The sequence below is a fragment of the Schistocerca serialis genome, chromosome 3, assembly GCF_023864345.2.
Source record: "Schistocerca serialis cubense isolate TAMUIC-IGC-003099 chromosome 3, iqSchSeri2.2, whole genome shotgun sequence".
Taxonomy (NCBI): Eukaryota; Metazoa; Arthropoda; class Insecta; order Orthoptera; family Acrididae; genus Schistocerca; species Schistocerca serialis.
In genome coordinates this window covers 1028071241-1028087313 of record NC_064640.1, presented here as the reverse complement: position 1 = coordinate 1028087313, position 16073 = coordinate 1028071241, and the positions used below count along the sequence as shown (strand labels likewise).

The 16073-nt window shown below is 39.7% G+C and overlaps 1 protein-coding gene across 1 annotated transcript in view; it reads right to left on the bottom strand.

Annotated features, from left to right (window-relative positions):
• Window positions 1–16073, bottom strand: part of LOC126471375 (annexin A3-like) — a 267681-nt gene that overhangs the window by 34271 nt on the left and 217337 nt on the right. The window contains exon 4 of the mRNA XM_050099496.1: window positions 14281–14417. Within this exon, the coding sequence (XP_049955453.1) occupies window positions 14281–14417 (137 nt within the window). The remainder of the gene's footprint in view (window positions 1–14280; window positions 14418–16073) is intronic.

Below are 16073 nucleotides of genomic sequence, written 5' to 3'. Positions count from 1 at the left end.
TGCTACATCATTTTTGGGTAAAGCCTCAAGCTTTCGATGATAACCACCACTGTCTTCAGCAGGAGCAACTGATGTAATGACTCCTATTGCAGTGGCACCATATGAGGTATGTCAATCAATCAGAAGCCATTCACACGCAATATAAGGTGACTCCAACAGTAGCCATGAATGTCGGTTGTTTCTGGTGAAGATGATGGTGGTAATTATTGTAAGCTTGATGTTTTATCTGAACTGATGTGCAATATTGCTGACTGACTAAAAGAATAGAATAAAATTCAATAACATTTTTGTAATTTTTATCCAAGAATCAAAATGTCCCATTCTTGTAATTCCAGGAATGTTACATTCTCTGCTACTCTAGTGCTAACTACTGCACTCTCTCATGACCTGTCCTCTAAGCACTGAGCTACCATATGGCTATAATTTTGTAACAAAGCAGAAAAGCATATACAGAAAAAAACCTTCATCCAGAAAATATATAGCAGTTGTACCTAAATCGATTCATTATGTGTGTGGGAGAACCGAAACTAGTAGCAGGAGGAAGGCTGTTGTACCCTAGTCATCAAGAGAGAGAGATTTCAAATATACTCATGCCCCAGTGCTAAGAACATGCATCCTATACCAAAAGGATGACCTCAGTAAGGAGAGGGCTAAAGTAGTTGTAGACACTTCCCTATAGCCATAAAGAGGAGCCCAGTGCATGTTCCTCACCTGTGAAGAATTTTGAAACTGCTGTACACACAAACCACACATTAAGCTGAACTATTAACTTAATGTAGAGCAGGCATCTGATGTGGGAACTTGGCTTTATCACACAGCATTGTAAATACTGTACATATGACTAATAAATGTTAGTAACAGGAAGAGATGAAGGGATCATGCATTTGTTCTGTGTGTGAAAGGTAGTTCATGACAGGTCATTGTGGATATAATTAAAGTGCTGTGGCATCTCAGTAAATATTTGATTTAACATATCAAGACAATGCTGTGTCCTGTTAATCTTTCACTAGACTGAAACAAAATACAGTGAACATAAGGGAACATCAATGAAAGAATAATCCAAGTGAGTGAGTGCTATTTGACTCCACTATCCAACTCGGCAGTTGCAAACTGAAATTTTTCATCCCAACTCAATATAACCAATCCCATGAGCCACAATGTATAAGGGGCAGCCAATGAAAATGAGATAGGTGGAAAAAAGTAAGTAAACTTTATTTCAAGAGTAATCCTCATATAACTGTTGATACATTTATCACACTGTGAAACAATGCGGTCAATGCCTTCACAGAAAAATGTATACAGTTGCCTACATACCAAGGTTGTACCTAGGTATGCATCTCTTCATCTGAAGCTAATTGACAGCCATGAGTGTCTTTCTTCAGGGCTTCAAAAATGTTGATGTTGCAAAGAGAGTGTGGCCCTATATGGAGTATGTGGAAGGGCTTCCCAGCAAAACTTCTACTGCATAATTGGAACGACCTCAGCATTATGTGGGCATGCATTATCCTGCAACAGAATGACTGTTGCTAAGGTTGTTTCAACTACAATGCAGAAGTTTTCCTGGGAAGTCCTTCCACAACCTCCACACTGTCTCAGTCTCTAACTGTGTGATTTGTGGATGTGCATTGCCCTGCAACAGAATGAATGTTACCAAGTTTGCTTCAGCTACAATGCAGAAGTTTTTCTGAGAAGCCCTTCCACATCCTCCACACTGTCCTTATCTCTCACCATGTGATTTCCTTATTTTTGAAGCCCTGAAGAAAGACATTTGTGGCTGTCAGCTTGCTTCAGATGGAGAGGTGCACTCCTGGGTGCAGGCAACCACAAACACTTTTCCATGAAGGTTTTGACTGTCCTGTCTCTCAGTGGGATAGATGTATTAACAGTAATGTGATTACTTCTGAAGCAGTAACTAGTGTACTTATTTTTTCCATTTGCCTTGTTTCCATTTGAATGACTCTTATAGTTCCCAACTAGCATCTGGATTTGCTACTTATTTGGACCTACAATATTTAGATGTGTTTTGGAGCCCCTCAGAACCAGAAAGAAAGCCAATGGGCACTCAGTATGTTTGGCAGGGGGGCCTCATATGAGATTTAGAGGAGGCCCTTCCTGCAGCTGCTGTGTGTGCAGGGTGCAGTTGTTTGCAAGTTGGGGCTCATGTTGGCACTAACAATGCCTGTTGCTTGGTTTATGAAGCTATTCTCAGTTCATAAGGAGGCTGGCAGAAGTGGTGAAGGTTGCTGGTCTTGCGTGCAGGGTACAAGCAGAGCTCACAATTTGCAGCATCATTTCCATAGTCGATAGGGTTCCTTTGGTTTGGAGCTGAGCTGAGGGTCCCAGCCAGAGGCTTCATCAACTCTGTGATGGTCTTGGGGCAGATTTCTGGAAATGTATTATCAAATGGGGATGCCCCTTGATAGGTCAGTACTGCATTACACAAAGGAAGAAGCTACTCAGAGCAGCAGAGAACTTGTGGAGTGCACACGCACTTTTTTCATGTTAGGCAGTAGTTTGAAGTACTCTGATTAACACTCGCCAGATGACCTGCAGATAAAGAAATCAGACTGCGTTCAGAGTAAAAGTACTGTCAAAATTTTATCAGTATAGTGTCAAAAATTTCATAACAAAGTTTCAGAATTTACTACCCTCCAGGAAATCAATTGTGCTCAAATTATTCTCAGGACCTAGAGCAGGCTGAAGCCTGAACTAGAAAGCTCTCAGATATTTAGCGATTAATGGAATATATATTGAAAAGCCAGATTAGAAGCCATAGGAGGGGGAGCGTTCCTTGCAGTTGACAAAAATATTGTCTCTGTTGCTGTCCCTAGACATCCCAGTCTATACTCAATAGGTTAAAGTCACCTCCAACTTATACTGCATGGTCTGGATATGTCAGTGCTAATGACCATCTTTGAATGACTCGAAACCTGTCATAACAGAATCAGGTGGCCAGTTAAAACATCCTACAACTAACTTGATTTGACAAAGACCTGTTATATGTGACAAGATAACTTCAACGTGACAGTGAAGTGATCTGGTCACATATAACAAGAATTAACTTGATTTCACATAGACCATAGATTTGTGACCATGATGTCATCATAGCAACTATTTTTACCAAAGTTAATAAATAAATCAAGAAGAGGGTGCACAAGTAATGACAGGGAAAAAGTTAGTAGACATTTGTGTGTCTGTTATAAGATTGATGCACAAATCATATAACAACTAATACCATCACACCTTAGCAAAAGATCTTGCTGAGAACCTGAGAAAATATTGGTCCTATGTAAAATAGTTAAGCAGCTCTGAGGTTTCTATCCAGTTACTCATTGAACACACTGTTGCGACAATTGAAGATAGCCAAAGGAAAACCAAAGTTTTAAATTACAAGTTTAAGAAATTGTTAATGGAGGAGAATCATACTGTTGTTTGACACTCACACATACTGACATAGTAATAGGCATCCCTGGCAAAGAGAAGCAACTGAAAGTGTTGAAAACAAATAAGTCACCTGGTCCAGGTGAAAGCCCAATTCAGTCTTACAGAGTACACTAGGCTATTGGCAATCACAAAGTCCCAATTGACTGGAAAAAAGCTCAGGTGACTCCTCTATAAAAATGGACCCAAAAAATTACAGACCAATATCTTTAAAATTGGTTTGCTGCAGAATTCTCATAAATTTCCTTGAGGCAGAAAAGTGTCTGCCCATGAATCAGCACAGTTTTAGAAACCACTGCCCTTTTCTCACTTGATACCCTGCAAACTGTGGATGAACAAGAACAGCCAGATTCCTAGATTCCCTTGCAGATTGTTAATGAAAGTATGAGCAAAGGAAAAGGTTCTCAGATATGTGAGAAGTTTGAAGACTTCTTAACACTTTGGAGACCAGCCACTTACAAGAATATTGGGCCTATGAAGCTGGACATTTATGCAGCTATTTAAAGCATTACTGGTACACATGTGCTTGATGTATCTTCCAGAGTAATATATACTAAAAAAAGGCCAAGCTACAATATTTATTTTTCGTATTTTGTTTTAGTTCTTTGAGAGATTAAAAATTTTAAAATAATTTTGACAGAAAAAAGTTCAAGGTGAGTTACTGAGCAATTTCTTCCTCTTCCATATTGGCTCAGCACTTCATGATGGCAGCTGTTACATTTGCCAATATTTCTTTCACAATAATTCTAGAAATTGACAATGGTAGCAGCACCAGTCAAGGGGCAGGTTGCGAGATGCCTGTACATTGTTCTTATATGAAATGAATCCAGTTTTTGAGTGATATTTAGCTTGCAAATTGAGAAAATCACAGTCCAACCCAAACTTGGGCATAATCTTTTAACATAAACTTGTGGCTCAAGCTATGCTCGGGCTTGGTTTCCAAAGTGTTTAGTAAAAGAGCTCAGTACATCATCCTAACTGGTAAGTCTTTATCAGAGACACACATACTGTGCTAAACTACTCAACTGTAGCCAAGATGACTCTGTTAGCTTCAGAGAGGTAGAGTGGTTAAACTACTCAATTGTAGCCAAGATGGCTCTGTTACTTCAGAGAGGTGGACTTGTTCACATCAGATAGTCTTCCTCGAGCAGGCATGCGGCATACTTTGTACACATGTAGTCAAAAGCTGTCATTATGCTACCAAGGGAAACATGTATGAGTTAATCACAGTTTAATTTTAGTTTATTTTAACAACAATATGAGAAACTTATATTACAACACTAATTTGCTATTTGATTAAATAAATAAGAATCTTTCATATCATTCTATTGCTGCAGCTGACATATCAATCTATTCCAACACTTTTTTAAGCACATGCTGAACAAAAACACACTTTCATTGCAATATAAAAGGAAAAAGGCTTTATATATTGAAGTATCAGTTACCACAAAGTTCCTTTCATCTACAGAGTTAATTGTCTCGTGAATTTTCAGGAAATACTTTACACTTCTCACATGTATGCACTGTTTTTATGTGTCCTTTGCAAACAAAGCTATGGCATGAGTTACACCTTATGGTAGTAGATGTGTTACTTGCTCATCCACATGTCACACACTGACCTCTTTTTCTTGGTGGCAGGCTCCTCAGTTCATTCAACACATTGTGTATTTCATGAGGAAAGTTGCAATGTCAGCAGGAAGTGAAGGAATATTAGCTCTTTCCACTAGTTGTGGCTTCATAAGAGACAGTGCTGAATCTTTCAAGGAAACTATTCTCTTCTTTTTGGATTTGCCTCATTTGCACAAAAAATTATTTGAGCATTGATTCCTGCTATACCCATTAGAGCATAGAATACAACCAATGGCCATCTTCTTGTCACCCGTGTGATGGAATACGCACCTCGCAGTTGATCAACTGTGTCGACTCCTCCCTTTCTTATATTGTAATTCAAAACTATCTCTGGTTTACCTGTAACTTCATCAATGGTTCCATTGTATAGTTGAAATTAATATTGCCACAGAAGAAGCTGAGTAGCTCTGTGGTGTAGTAGTTATGATACTAAACTGTTGCATGGAGAGTCGTGAGCTCAAAACTCACCTGGACTGTACAATTTTAATTTATATACTTGGTTCGTGCAAGTGCTGAATAAACCTTCATTAAGTGAAGTTAGTGTTCGTCATTCACCTAATTACACCTTCTTCTACATGACATTATTCTGGTGGAGACACTGGGTATTGAAACTTGTGAACTTGTGATAGCACACATTATCAATGACACAGTGGCTCCCATCAGGCCACAACAGATCACTAGAAACCCGGGTTCGAGCCATATTCAACAGATCGCAATCTATCAGAGACAGAAGAAGAAGAGGACATTACGATGACAGCAACTGTGTGCCACCACATGAGCCATCCTTCCGGGGTTTCTGGTGACGATGGCCAAGATCCAAACAAGTGGCTGAAGGTATATGAGCATATAGCCAAATTTAACAAATGAGATGACACCGTGTGTTTGGCTAACATATTTTTCTACTTGGAGGGCACTGCCAAGCAATGGTTTGAGAACAATGAGGAGAAGTTCACAAACTGTGAAGTATTCCAAGTGGAACTGCACAAGTATTTCAACAACACACGACGACAGAAGTGCAAGGCTGAAGATAAATTAAAGTGCAGGGCACGGCGTCCAGGAGAAACTAAAGCATCCTACATTCAAGACGTCTTGGAGCTGTGTAAAATAGTAGATCCTAGAATGAAGGAGGAAGATAAGGTTGCACATCTCATGCAGGGTGTTGCTACTCCTGAAGGAGGTTTCGAAAGCAGACTACTTCATAAAATGGTGCCAGTATATCGAGACAAGGCATCAGAAAAGAATTACCTGCAAGAAGTTTGAACAGCTTCCAAATGTCTTATCAATGTCTATGATGAAAGAAGCAACTGATTTCACAAGTGTTATTTGTCACATAGTGAGAGAGGAAGTTCAGAAGGCACTTGGATTGCACGGTGAGCAAAAAACCAAGACGCTTCAAGAGGTCATGAGGGGGAAAGTGGAACAGACATTGAACCCAATCTCTTGTCCTTAATTTCCCTTTAAAACGGTGAAAGACAGAGTTACATTCCTACAATGCCACATGAGGAACCTGTTTGGGCACCAAGGGAGACTGACCTCTGGAGGACCCAGGATAACCAACCAGTATGTTTCCACTGTGGACAACTGAGATATGTGGTGCGCTATTGTCGAGAAAGGCAGTGGATATTTGATGACGCCCACATCAGAAGACAGCCAACTCCAGCATGACGAAGATAAACAAGAAGATGTGGGGGCAGGATGACGTGGGTCACCATCGCCGCAATCTAGCCACTGGAGAGGACACTCCCCAACATGCTGATCAAGGTCTCCATCGCTGTTTAGAAGCTCCAGCCGATCACCTGGCCGCCGCAACCTGGAAAACTAAAGGGTGCGACCTTCCTTGGATGTGAGGCCTCTGTAGAGAAAAATCTTCCACTGTCGATCACTACAAAAATGACAGGAAACTACGTCGATATCCTCATGGATGTCCAACCAGCCCAAGCTCTTGTGGACTCTGGAGCACCATACTCAGTCATTTCGGAGGAGTACCGTCACCAGTTGCAGAAAACCGTATTCGTCGACAACAAAACATCTCTGCTGAAGGTGGCTAATGGGCAATATGTAAAACCTACCGGAAGATGTATAATTCATGTGGGTATAAGTGGCCATACACCACTCGAAGATTATGAGATACTGTGGACAGGAAGATGCGCATCCGAGTGTGTGGAGACTATGTGTGCTGGATGAAGTGATCATTCGCAGTCAGCGCTAGAGGTAGCTGTCACGTGTCCTTCCATGCATCAACCCACGGATCTTGTAGTGGAATGTAAGAGAAGCATACCACTGAAGAATAACTTGGTCATCCCACCCTCGTTTAAGAACAGATTTGGTGAATTGTGGATAGTTAACTGTCGCCAAGAACTACAGATCCTTCCAAGATGCATGTGCATAGCAAATGCTGAGCCGTTAATTGAAAAACAGCTGAGAATCATAGAAACCTCCCATGCTGAGTCCGTGGGCGAAATTAGCGCTACCATTATGAGACAAGATCTTCTATCTCGACTATAACCAGATCTCACTAAGGAACAACAGAAGAAGCTACTTGCAATTCTTCAAGAGTCTCTGAATGCTTCAATCCACAGGTGAAGAGCAAATTAGACAGGTCGACGGTGAAGCACCGGATTAGCACAGGAAACCATCAACCAATAAGCCAGAGAGCATACCGTGTGTCAGCAACGGAACGTCGAATAATTCGTGACGAGGTAGAGAAGATGATGAAGAATGACATCATTCAGTCTTCACAGAGCCCATGGTCATCACCAGTGGCGCTCGTCAGGAAGAAGGATTCCAGTTGGCGCTTTTGTGTTGATTACAAGAAGCTTAATAAGATAACTAAAAAGGAAGTTTACCCTCTTCCACGAATTGACGATACACTAGATTGCCTGAAGGGGGCTAAGTTTTTCTCAACCATGGACATGTACTCGGGATACTGGCAAATTGAAGTAGATGAGGATGATCATGAGAAACTGCATTCATCACCCCTGAGGGCCTGTATGAGTTTAAGGTAATGCCATTTGGTTTGTGTAATGTACCAGCAACTTTTTAACGGATGATGGATAATCTTGTAAGGCACCTGAAGTGGATGATGTGTCTTTGTTATTTAGATGACATTATAGTGTTCTCAGAGACATCTGATGAACATACAAAATAACTGAGGGCCGTTCTTAAGTGTCTCCAACGAGGTGGACTGAAACTTAATCACGGAAAGTGTCTCTTTGGAGCAAAGGAAATCAAAATACTTGGACAACGTGTGTCAAACTAAGGTGTGCGGCCACACCCAGAAAAAGTTGAGATCTATAACAGAATTTCCTATTCCTAAAAGTATTAGAGATGTGAGAAGCTTCCTCAGATTATGTTCATATTACCGTCATTTTATCAAAGACTTTTGTACCTAAGCCAGGCCACTTCTAGAGTTGTTAAAAGCCGATGCTAAATTTATCTGGGTTTGTGCTCAACAAGATTCTTTCGATGTGCTGCAAAAAGCTCTGATGACTCACCCTGTATTTGATCTCTATGATGAGAGAACACCTACAGAACTACACACAGATGCCAGCAGGTATGGGATTGGTGCTATTCTGGTGCAAATTTTGGATGGAAAAGAGAAGGCTATAACCTATGCTTCTAGGACACTTACAAAAGCCGAGAGAAACTACTCAGCTACAGAAAGAGGATGTCTTGCTGTGATCTGGGCCATGTGCAAATTTCGATGGTATCTCTATGGATTGCCACAGACCATCATTCACTTTGTTGTTTGACAGGTCTTAAGGATCCAACAGGACGACTTGCCAGGTGGGCACTAGGTCTTCAAGAGTATGACATTACCATAGTGTACAAAAGTGGAAGAAAACACCAAGATGCCGACTGTCTCTCAAGAAACCCTGTGCAAGACCATGAAACTTTGATGAAGACAGTGACTGTCTCACTGCACTCCAGGATCTCTCTGCTGAGCAGAAGGAGGATGCCAAGATATCTCAAATTATGCTTGCCATAAATTGGTCAGAGAATGTGAAATGACAATTTAGGGTAGTTAATTGATTAGTTTGCAAGAAAAACTTTGATCCATTTGGAAAGAGATGGCTACCAGTGATTCCTAAACACATGAACTTAGATGTTCTACAGAAATTCCATGACGTACCTGAGGCCAGACATCTAGGATTTATTAAGACATATGATAGAATCCGCAAGAGATTTTTATGGCCAGGTTTATTTAGGCGTGTGCATCACTATGTGTCGCACTGTCGAGTGTGCCAGAGGAGAAAGGCAGTTCCTCAGAAACCACCTGGCCGACTCATACCAATTCCACCAGCCAAAACACCTTTCCAGCATGTTGGGATTGACCTCCTCAGACGATTTCCAACGTCTGCTAGTCGCAATGGATGGGTTGTTGTTTGCACTGATTATCTGACATGCTATGCCATTACAAAAGACATGAAAACAGCCGAAGCATCCGAGGTAGCCAAATTCATCGTGGAAGACATTGTATTAAAACATGGTGCCCCAAGGTCATTAATTACAGATCAAGGGAAAGTTTTTCAATCAAATCTTGTGACAGAGATAAACCGTCAGTGCAACATTACTCATCACATGATGACTGCCTACCATCCGCAAACTAACGGGCTTACTGAACGCCTTAATAAGACCTTGGTTGACATGCCATCAATATTCATCAATGTTGAGCAGAGCAACTAGGATGAGTTGCTACCTTTTGTGCCATTTGCCTACAACACTGCCAAACAAGACACCACAGGATTTATGCCATTTTTCCTGGTGCGTGGGCGTGAGGCGACTACGGCAATGGATACTGTGTTTCCATTACATCCTGATGACGTGGATGATGACTACATTGGCCAGGTGTTAACCAGAGCTGAGGAAGCTCGGCTGTTTACTCAACTCCTCATGCTGCAGGCTCAAGAAAATTATCGCTGAAGGTATGATGCGAGCCACTGCCCTGTTGTGTACCAGCCTGGTGACCTTGTCTGGATCTTTACTCCTGTTCAGAATGTTGGTCTCTCTGAGAAGCTCCTCAGGCGCTACTTTGGACCTTATAAGGTTGTAAGACAGTTGTCTGATGTTACTTATGAAGTTGAAGATTTTGACCCTGACACAAGACGATGAAAGATCAGAGATATGGTCCACGTCCTTTGAATGAAGCCCTATAAGGATCCTGCAACCCAGGGTAAATTCAAAGCAACAGCTACAGGCAACAAGCAGAAAGGTGATGAAGAACGTAGCAACAAAATAAGTTCTAAGAAGATCACCGCCAGGGCGAGAATTGGTCATCAGAAGTCGAAGTATGCAGGACCATTGACTTATACCCAGACTAGGAGGACATAACACTAAGACCCTGTTCTAGTAAGGAGGGAGCAATGTCACAGAAGAATCTGAGTAGCTCTGTGATGTAGTAGTTATGATACTAAACTGTTACATGGAGGGTCGTGAGTTCCAAACTCACCTGGACTGTAAAATTTTAATTTCTATATTTGGTTCAAGTACATTCAAAAAGTATTCACAAATGTCAAGAATCATTGTACTGGAATGTTCTGTAGCTGTATATATACTGTGTGTGTTCTGGCCAGAGGCAGAATGCTCTGCACTTTTGTATATGCAAGTGCTGAATAAACCTTCATTAAGTGAAGTTAGTGTTTGTCATTCATCTAATTACACCTTCTTCTATGTGACATTATATCTGTCTTGTTTTGTTTCGCCACATAAGAAAGTAGCAACATATTCTGAAAACCAAATAAAGAGGAGTGGATAGCCCTACATATCCCAGGTAAAATTTCTTGTGGGATCTTGTGTTTCTTTTTTCTCAATGTGCCAATGTATGTTAGTCACTTTCTCAAAAGGGAGTTGACTAAGGAAGAGCTAGTGTACCAATTATCCACTGCAATGTTTCTTCCCAAGCCTTCAGTGTGTGTTGCTAGTTTTCCTACAATACTACAGGGAGAATTAGAAACATTGTCTGGTGCTTTAGGTTGTTTTCCACAATATACTTCAATACTACTAGTGAATAATGTTTTAGTATCTACTGAAACAAAAATCTCTATCCCTTACTCCACTGGTTTGTTCAGGATATACTGAACAAAAGCTTGCAACTTTTCGTTTACTGTCAAAAATTGTCCTACACTATAAGCGTTCTTGTAGTTCACCACAAAGGCATCCAATATGTGCCTTATTGCAGCAAGTTTATCAGTTACTCTTCTTTCTTGCCTTGTGCTCTTGTTGTCAAAATGGATATATCGTAAAAGGAACAGAAATCTTCTTTAACTCATCATAGCTTTCGTAATCTACATACCAGTACCATCTGCTGTCCACAGTTCAATGGCATTTGTGTGGTTTGCTTTCTTAGTCCTGATGAGATACAGCAATCCTAACAGTGCTGTTATTTCACACTTTGTAGTTTCCTCAGCATCCCTGTCTCTGGAATAATGTACACATTCTTTCTTAGATTGAATGTATATTTTTGTGTATTTTACAATTTCATCAATCATTTCCAGGCTAAGTATTGTCCATAAACCCTCTATTTCACTTGTGACCCCTCTGGCAACATGTGTAGGCTCCGGGAATATTTTCACAATATTTTTTTCTTTTTGGGTATGAAGTCACATTAGGACATATTTTATTCCATTTACATGTTTTGTCCCTCCCAATAAAGATACCACCAGTGGAGAGTGGCTCTTCACAGTCATCATTTGAATCATGTACTTGATCAGAATCTGAATCGTGGTCACTTTGTGTGATAAATTCCTCTTTTTTCTTCAGAGTCATCATGATTTTCATTGTCTGGTACAGAGTTGAGCTGTGGATCCTTGTTGAGTAACCAATCAACATTGTTGTCTGTCAGCTTTGATCTTGCTCTGCACAGTGATATAACTGCTTGTTATGTGTTATCTTTTGATTCAATTAAAAAGGAACAAAATCAAAGTGAAGGAAAAATTACTTTCGAGACTGGGCGCATGGTGTACTTTGCACACTAAGATAACATTCGCAGTTTAACTTAAATTACTTTAGCTCATGTGAACCTATGACAACACAACTTCTTACTGTGCTAGCTTAAACAATAATGCAGAAATAGGTAGGCGCTTACTTCTGTAAACTGACAATGGAACTGTGCACGACAAACTTTTTTGTGTTTGGCGCACTTTGTACACAGGGATGCCTGCTCAAGGGTTGAGACACCTTTTATTCTGTTTCACCCAGTACACAAATATGAGAACATGAAAACAAGTAATAAAGAAATCTAGAAGTGCTGATAGTAAAGCCTCTCAGATCTCTGGGCCTAAATAATAACAATAACCTCGTTTGGTCAGAAAACATCCTTGACTTACCTAAAGCAATGAATTAAACAGTATTTGCTGTTTAAACTAATGCAGGTATTTGAGACAGAGACATAACCAATGTTAATTACTTAAATAAATTACTTCTGTCCTGTGCTATCATACTCTGGAAAAACTAAGTGCAAGCAAAGAAAGTTGTTATTACACAATAGGGATTCATCAGAAATGCATGTGAGTGCTCTGAATCAATTTATGGAAAAGCTAGGACTTGCTACTAAACCTGTTTGCTTTTTACTGTAAAAATCATATCTGTTCAATGTACAAGTAATATAACTTGTGTCAGTGACAAATAAAAACTCAAATTTATACAAAAAGGAGCTCCTCTATCCTTTTTAGCATTTGCTTTCACACCACCAAAGGATTCTCAGTAAGGTGGTTCCACATTAAATACACAAATTGAAGCAACAATGGGGAAATGAAACACTTTAACATTTGCTAAATGTGTGTATTATGCACCAAAATCTTTTTTCCCCTAGGACTTACAGAAAGAACTGATGACAGGTTTCAGATCAGACTTGTACATTGGTTAATAGCATTTCCACTCTCATTGAATCAAACTTATCATAAAATTCTGTAAACTTGCGATTGTAATATATGAATCAGTGAAACTGAAGAAATTTGTAATACCCAGGCTTGTTTTCACCCTGATATTTTCAATTGTATTGATATACTGGTTATCCATCAGTACATGTGTCATGATATCCCAATAGAATTAAGATTTTTAGACTCAAGAAACGTATTTACAGTTATGCGAGAGTTTGGGTAGTGGCTTTCCAGTTTAACAAAAAATTACAACCTTCAAATTGACCATGTGATTTTACTCTTTTATGAACTCTGTTGGTCATCAACTCACCAATTTAAAACTGTTTAATAGGAAGCATTCTGTAGGTTGCAGTTCAGTGTTTGTTGTTTCGCAAAGTCAGTTGCCATATAGAATGGATATAATAAAGCAACAAAGACTAATATTAAGCAAGGCCATCAACTGGATGCCATACAGTTGACTGTAAATTGGAATTTGTCAACAAATGTGACAATATCAAGCTTAAGGTGTTAAGTTCGGAGTTCAGTGTAATGTTGTGTTGCATTTTTCTGGAGTATTTATTTGTGTTTATATGTTCCATTATTTTATTTTATGTTTTTTGCTCAATATTAATGAAGTGCTAGATGACTTCTACTTTTCTCATTAATCATTTACTCTCTTAGGTGCCAAATTACTTCAGAACAATACATGAAAAATGTGGCATTCTGCAGCTCTGAATTCTTCATTTCCTAGAACCTGTTTTTTTTCACCACTGACATTAGGCAGTTAATGTAACTGTATCTAACACATTATGTTACAGCATTCTTGTTCCTAAGCAAATGGACTTGCTACAGTGGTAACATCAGTTCCCATCATATTACCAAAGTTAAGCATTGTTGGGCTCGGCAACCACTGGGATGGGTGAGCATCTGGGTACAGTGAGCGCTGTTGGAAAACAGGGTGCACTCACTCCTTGTAAAGCAAATTCAGGAGCTATTTCACTCTCAAAAACCAATGACAGCCAGGAGAGTGGTGTACTGTCCACATGCCACTCCATATCTTCATCCTATGAAGCCTACAGGCTGAGGATGACACAGTGCTCGGTCAGTACCCTCCAGCCTTGAAGGCCTGTCTAGACAGAGTTTAGGTTTTTATGATTGTTCCTAAAGACAGCTAATTGTTTTAGGTTAATGAGAATCTCAGTGAAACTTTTTAAGCTTTTGTTATGTGAAAATTTTTTTTGAAAGGTCATAATCTTGTACTTGTCTATTTATTTGTAAATTGGTGATTACGGTATTAATTATTATTATCATCTCTGTTGTATACTTTCTCAAGAATTTTGACTGTATTATTTACCTTGGCATCTTCTTCAACTTTCTGATGATCTACTTTAAATGATTCATCTCTGTCTGTCTTCAGCAATAAAGCAATTATCTTCTGAAAATGGCCGTGCACTTCCTTCTCTGCTGCATCATCTAGTTCACACCTATACACTGAGACAGAGGAAAATCTTTGAAATAACGTGGCTGGAAAAGTAGTAAAAATGGAATTTTTATGAGTATTTTACTTGACTTGTGTTGTGTTAGAACAGTTTGTGTTTGTAGGTCAGAATGTACAAAGGTAAGTAATAGTGTATGAAGTTTGGCTTAGTGCATTGGTAGCAGTGACTGCCATCTTATATATCCTGCCTGAAAAAAAAGTATGTGAATAGTTCTGTAGTATCATTCATAATGTGACTAAATGAGAACAATAACAAGAGATAATGAAATGATTAACACATCACACATGTTAGTCTTTCCTGTAGTACATCATTTGCTCACTTAACACGCTTAGCATTGTTTTTTAATGTCAATTTGTTGTTTACATCCTAAACAGACATCTTATTTTTTGAACTGAAAACTGCATAATATTTGAGGTATGCGTAAAAATTGCAATGACTTTTTGGATAAGAAATTAACATTATTTTTCTCAATTAGGAGAAATATAAATAATAAATGAAAAACACTATATTGCTTATGTTTGACTGAATCAATTAATTCACGTTAACTGGTTTTTGGCTTATGAGGCCTTCACCAGGCTTTAACTGACAATCGTCGCCAGAACCTACTAAATTATTCAAAGATGACATTAAATGTGTAAGCAATTCATGCAAAAGCATATTTTCTGATTTTGAATAAAAACTGTTAACTGATATGAACCCAGCGCCTCCTAGACTGTACCGGCTTCCTAAACTGCATAAGTACATGTGCGATATGGCAGTTGCCACCAGTGTCTCTCTTGCCTTTTGGCTCTGGTCAGATGGAGGTTTAGTTTGAAAGACCCACTGATTCAGTGTGTTGAGCATGGGATAAGCGACCAATACCTTCTTGCATAGGGCAGTGGTGTGTGGATCTCTGGCAGCGACATGGAGTTGGAAGCGGGTTGGCAAGTGTCCTTTGGTGAGTTCTACTGTAGACAACCACAAGTACGTTGTGCTGGGTTTTTGATTCCTTGAGGGAATTCTTTGACAGTTTTCTTGAATGTCTCTAGGCTTGTGTTCAAATGTTAACTCGGTTTCATGTGTTGCAAGGATCAGTCTGGCAGTTACTGAATTTCTTTGGGCGTTGCAATTGTGATTAAATTTTCATGTGTTTTTAGGTGCTGCTCAGATCAGCTGGGCAGCTGTTGAATTCATTTGAGATGATGTAGTTACTGACTGCATTTCCATGGATTTTAACTCTGCTGTACAGATTAGCCAGGCAGCTGTTGGCATGGTTAATGTTGCTGCAGATTTTGTGGGTTTCGCACCATGTAGGTATCATTTGAACATTCAGCCACTATCTGCTTCATAGTGACCACCTACAATCAATACCATCATCTGCTGAATGCTACTTGTAAATAATAATTTTTAGGTCCCAGAGGAGATTTAATGGAACTGCACAGTACCTTCTTGGAAGTAACTTGAGGGGCTATGTTATCCAGGGTGTATGCAACTGCCTCGACAGGATCGATTCAGCCTCTCAGTGCCCACTGCAAGCAATAGTACACGACACCAGGAAAGGAACCTGGATCACTGGCATCAGCTTCTCTTCACTTAAAAATGTAGTACTTGGCTGATACCTTGTGATCATCGTAGAAGAGTGTGGAAGTGTTCAGGTTCTAATGTATCC